The 6,000-nt window shown below is 37.5% G+C and overlaps 1 protein-coding gene across 1 annotated transcript; it reads left to right on the top strand.

Moving 5' to 3' along the window:
- On the top strand, positions 1-2,446 carry LOC128020970 (collagenase 3-like). The gene is made up of 10 exons (XM_052607814.1): positions 1-121; positions 270-511; positions 596-744; positions 901-1,029; positions 1,158-1,319; positions 1,409-1,502; positions 1,594-1,724; positions 1,828-1,987; positions 2,075-2,178; positions 2,284-2,446. The coding sequence occupies exons 1-10, from the start codon at positions 23-25 to the stop codon at positions 2,391-2,393; spliced, it is 1,380 nt and encodes a 459-aa protein (XP_052463774.1). The 5' UTR covers positions 1-22; the 3' UTR covers positions 2,394-2,446.
- The last annotated feature ends 3,554 nt before the right edge of the window (positions 2,447-6,000 follow it).

Genomic DNA, 6,000 nt, shown 5'->3' with positions numbered 1-6,000 from the left:
AGCAGAAGAATCAACTCTCAACATGGGGATTCAGAGCCAGCTGTGTTTTCTTGCAAGCCTGGTGCTGGTTATTCACGCCGCACCGACTTCAAAGCCCGCTGATGATTATGAGATTGCAAAGGTTATATATATATATATATATATATATATATATATATATATATATATATATATATATATATATATATATATATAAATGTAATTGATATATAGATAATTAATATATAAATATATAATTAATACAATAATCCTTGTTTTTTTATTTTTAGGGATATTTGATGAGCTTCTACAATCTGGTATATAGACCTCCTAGTCCCACAGGAAAGCAGCCGGATCCACTACCAAGTAAATTGGAAGAGATGCAGAAGTTTTTCAGGCTTAAGGTCACTGGGAAGCTGGACAGAGAAACACTGGAGGTGATGAAGAAGCCCCGCTGTGGAGTTCCAGATGTAGCTGCGTACTCCACATTTGCAGGCAAACCCAAATGGCAGTCCAAACAGGTCACCTACAGGTGTGTGTCTGAGTAGTTTTCTTTGCATGACTTGAAAAAGAAAGAGTAAAAGAAGCAGATATATATAATGGTCCTGTTCCACAGAATCGTGAACTACACTCCTGACATGTCAACTGCAGAAGTTGATCAATCCATAAAGAAAGCGCTGCAGGTCTGGGCCAATGTCACTCCTCTGAGATTCACTCGTATTAACAAAGGCATAGCTGACATCATGATCTCCTTTGCTACAAGGGGTAAGATACATGTATCAGTGTAAATATATTTGTATTTTAACAACCATGTGCTTTTCATTTTGTTGAATTTTTTTAACTAAATTTAAACTTGTTTTTTTGGAGATTATTTAATTCAATGTAAAACAGATAGATGTAAAACTAAACTCTTACTTACAGAGCATGGCGATGGTGAGCCATTTGATGGACCACTAGGCATATTGGCTCATGCGTTTAAACCTTTTCCTGGAATCGGTGGAGATGCACATTTCGATGATGATGAGTCTTTCACATTCCGCTCATCTAAAGGTGAGTTTTTTTTTTTTTTTTGCCTGTAATACTTTTCAAAGTTTCAACTTTGACATCACATCAAAAGTCTAAAGCGGCAATTCATCTTTTAAATTGCACCTAAACTATTCTGCTTAATTTCTCCACAGGTCATGTCCTGTTCTTGGTGGCCGCCCATGAGTTTGGTCACTCTTTGGGTCTTTCTCATTCTGACATTCCTGGCGCTCTGATGTTTCCCACATACAGCTTTACTGATCCGGATCGTTTCTCTCTGCCCAGTGATGACATCAGAGGGATTCAGTCGCTCTATGGTATTATGATCATCAAGAGGATAACTATAATATATCATTTCTGTGTCAAAAATTTTGGGTTGTTGTTAACTATGTGGTAATCACATCAGGTAAACCTGATTCAGAACCAGCAAATACTCCTTGTCACCTGGTCTGGGATGCAGTGACGACTTTTAAGGGAGAAACAATGTTTTTTAAGGATAGGTAACACATAATTTTTTTTTTTTATTATTATTATTTTTTTATATATACAGTTTAAACATAAAATATTTCAATTGAATGTCTCTCTCTTCAGCGTTCTCTGGCGTATATCTCCGAGCAGAAGGGCAGATCAACTTCCCATAAAAAGTTTCTGGCCCAATGCTCCAGATAATATAGATGCTGCTTATGAGGATCCAGTGCAAGATAAACTTTTCCTATTCAAAGGTATCTTCTCAAACTATCTGGGAATGCTGAGACCACAGTCACCCTTACAATCTCTATATCCATGCTCTGAAAAACTCTGATCCTAGCTTGTATTTATTCATAGGTAAACAAGTCTGGGCATTTAATGACAAAAATCTTGAGCCAGGCTATCCTAAACCTCTCAGCAGCTTTGGTCTGCCAGCATCTGTGACAAAAGTTGATGCTGCCGTCCACAACAAGAACTCAGGAAAAACACTGCTCTTCTTTGACATATATTACTACAGGTGGGTCAAGTGCTGCATCATAAACAAAAATCCTTAACACTTGCTCTGAAAAGATATTAGAATTTAAAATGTCCCCGTTCTTGTTAGCTATGATGAGAGAGAAGAGAGGATGGACAGAGGGAATCCCAAACGAGTGGAAAATGGATTTCCAGGGTTTACTGGAGAGGTTACAGCAGCCCACATGTCCAACAGTAGGTGTTTGTTACTTTAATTTCTGCACATCTGCAACAATACAAATAAATTATTCTAACATTACTGTACAATTTCATGAAGTTCAATGACTTATTTTCTTCCAGATAACATATATCTCTACAGCGGGGCAAATTTGTATGAGTTCAGCTCAAGCAACAGAAATCTCCTTCGTTTGCTGAAGAGCGATTACTTCCTGCCCTGTCAGGGTCCCTGAAACATGGATGGAGATGGAGCATAACGCATTATTTTAAAACGACAGCACTTTAATAAATGTGCCTAAGGAACATTTAATTAATTGTTCACTGTATCTCTACAAACTGCTGTTTACAGTTGTCACTGGACTTCTAGTTTACTGCTGTTACCATTTTAAAAGAATGAATTGTTACAATCATTTTAGTGTTATTGATTATTTCCAAATAAATTGAAGAGCTTAATTCAAGAGTGTCAGAATGTTCATTTTGGCAAGGAAATACTCAGACCCAAAGCCTTTCAGACTTAACTAACATTTAATATCACATATATATATATATATATATATATATATATATATATATATATATATATATATATATATATATATATATATATATATATATATATATATATATATATATATAATAAAAGAAAAAAATATATATAGCTGCTAGCAGCAATGGAGGGCCCAAGCCATCAGTGCAAACAGCACCTCAGTGGCAGCAGGAAAATTGTGCCCAGCAGGCATATGCATTTACAGTAACCCTCTGGCAGTCTGGTTTTAAGGGATACAAAAATTGGGTTAATCCAAACCATCAAGACTGAAACAAACATACAAAAAACAATATATAAAACTTTAGTTACACTTTACAATAAGGTTTCAGTTATTAACATTAACTGTATTAATTAACGTGAACAATAATTATATAGCATGTATTAATCCCAGTTAAAGCTGCAGTAGGTAACTTTTGTAAAAATATATTTTTTACATATTTGTTAAACCTGTCATTATGTCCTGACAGTAAAATATGAGACAGATAATCTGTGAAAAAAATCAAGCTCCTCTGACTCCTCCCAGTGGTCCTATTGCCATTTGTAGAAATACATCGCTCCCATTAAGAAACAACCAATCAGAGCTGCGGTCCGTAACTTTGTTTGTGTTCAAAATGTAGAAAAAATGTATATAATAAGCGAGTACACCATGAATCCATTATCCAAACCGTGTTTTTAGCTTGTCCTGAATCACTAGGGTGCACCTATAATAAGTGTTTATATTCGGACTATTTTAGATTGCTTCGGGGGTATTTTAAATACTTTATTTATTGGAGTTCATGATAAGAATGAAAAAAGTTATTACAATTACAAACACAAAAGTTACAAATGTCCCTTGTTTATCCAGCTTATCAGCTGTTGTTCCCCGTAGAAGGCTGAACTAAGAGAAAAGTATCACACATACATTACAAAAATGACAAAAAAAGTAAGTAAATAAATAAATAAATAGTTAAATGGAAGTTTTTTTAAATGTTGAAAACCTAGAAACAATGTAATAACAATAACAGAATACACAATAATGCAAGGTAAAGCAAATAAATAAGTAAACAAACAGATACATATATGCAGATTCATAAAATAATTGATATTAAAGGGGGTAAGGGGGGATTAGAATCATTCTTTAAGCAGGTGTGATTCTTCAAAAGATCCCAGAAAGGGAGACCAGGGCAGTTGCGTATAAGGTTTTGTCACAGCCTGCAGCTGGATTGCCCTCGACAGCCACCAGAGGGCATTTCTCTAATATCACTGCTTCTTGCATTGAACTACAACTCCCATCATCCTTTGCCTGGCCTATCAAAAGTCTCATTGCCTCCAGCTGTGTGTGATTTACTCATTTAGCTCACCTGTATATATATTTGGCTAACTAAGCTTTGGATTGTGGTGGAATTGTACTATGCTTGCTGTTTTTTTTTTCTTGTGTGATGCTTTTTGCGCTTTTGTTTCATGTGGGTTACTTTATTAAATGCCGCACTTGGATCTTTTGTAGAGTCTGTGAGTGTTTTGTGACAGGTTTAGACTAGTCTTACAAGTTTTTCATTTATTTATTTTTTTACATTCAAGTTATATAAGTACAGTTACATATGAGCATACATTAGTTTAGTTGTATCCAAAAATAAGACTGATTACCCCTTTTGCTAACCGAGGCTGTTTATGCGACTTCCGTTTTGAGCCTCAGAGAGTAAATTTTGTCTTTTCAAGTTGAATTTAGGTCATTACCTCTTTAATCCTTCTACCGTGTGTTGGAGGATCAACCCTTTTCCACTGTAATGGAATTAAACCCCTTGCTAAAAGTGAAATAGTGGCAATAACTCTAAATATTTCTCTCTCTTCTCTATACCCAAGATGGCTATTAGCTAGGGATCAGGATCAATAATAAAATCAAAGATATTTTATAGGACTCAAAGATCTCCCTCCAAAATTCCTCCAACCTGGGACAAGTCCAAAACATATGAGCTGTTGTGGCAGGTGAGAGCAAGCACTAACAATGGGATAAATCTTATCTGGTTTTGAGTTGAAATAAAGTCTGGTAAGTATCTTAAATAGGATGAGAGCATAGGGAGATTTTATAGATACACAAAATTGACCTGGCTTAGAGCATCATTCCATTCTCTCTTTGTTAAGTCTATGCCCAAATCACACTGGCAGGCTGTCTGAATACTCTCTAAATTTTGTGCATCTGTAGAGGGTATAATTAAGAGATGCGGCTCAACCAATCAGAGACCAGAACTATCCATTTTATAATAAATCTTTAGAGACCCTGATCCCTTTCTGTTAAAGGTGCCATAGAATGCATTGATACAATATTTAAAATTGTTCTCTTGTCCCCAGAGTGTGTATGCAAAGTTTTATCTCTTTTGGAATGATACATCTTCTGATGCAACGCTATCCTGATCTCATTGGGTGTTTCAGATCTGTCAATACATCAGACACCCTCCTTCAGGCGACCCAGCTGAGGTTGATCAGGCCTCAAATTGTGCCCCTTGCAACATTTAACAACGGATCCGCTCTTTTAATCCAGAGCCACCTCGAAGCCTTGGTAACCTGGATGCTCTCTGCAATTGTTTCCAGCACCTGGTCATGCCGCCAGCGATATGAGCATTCTCCCAAAGGTCTTGGGCAGCAGCTCAAGATGTGCTCAAGGGTTCCCTTTCAAGGGTTTCCATAAAGGGCAATGCTGCTTAAACTCCTCTGGAATCCCAACCATGTCCTTAGGTAGCGGCTCTTTTCTAGTTCTGAGATGGTGGAAATCGGAAACTCGTACAGAAGCAGAGGCCACAGTATCCTTGGCAGAATACCATGTTGGTACACCCATGCCTTGAATTTTCCAGGGAGCCCAGTTTTATTGACCTTCTTCAGCAACCCCTCCAGCTCCTGAATCCATTGTCACTGTGAGGTCTTCTATAAAAGCATGGATTGGTGGTTGCCGCGTTCCAGTCTTGGATTTGGGCCCTCTGCACTCCAGTTCAGCAGATTTCACGAATATGTTCATATCCAGAGTGAATAGGATCACTGAAATGGTGCAGCCTTTGATGATTCCCACCTCCAACACTTAAAAGCTAGATGATTTTGAACTGGCTGATGGTCTTGGAGTCTACTTTTGGGATCCACACTCCCTCTGCACAACGCCAGTGTTTTAGGGTTTTTCCTTTCCTCCTGATGATTCTTAGGATCCTCCACAGCCGATGTAGCAGTTTGGGGCAGTACTTGTACACCTTGTATGATGTTCCGCTTGGTCCTGGTGCAGACCTAGATCTGGCCTTTCTTACCACTTCCTGTACTTCTTTCAGAAGTGGCTC

This window comes from Carassius gibelio, chromosome A10 (genome assembly GCF_023724105.1).
Source record: "Carassius gibelio isolate Cgi1373 ecotype wild population from Czech Republic chromosome A10, carGib1.2-hapl.c, whole genome shotgun sequence".
NCBI lineage: Eukaryota > Metazoa > Chordata > Actinopteri > Cypriniformes > Cyprinidae > Carassius > Carassius gibelio.
Note: the sequence above shows the minus strand (reverse complement) of the source record. Positions and strands in the feature narration are given on the sequence as shown.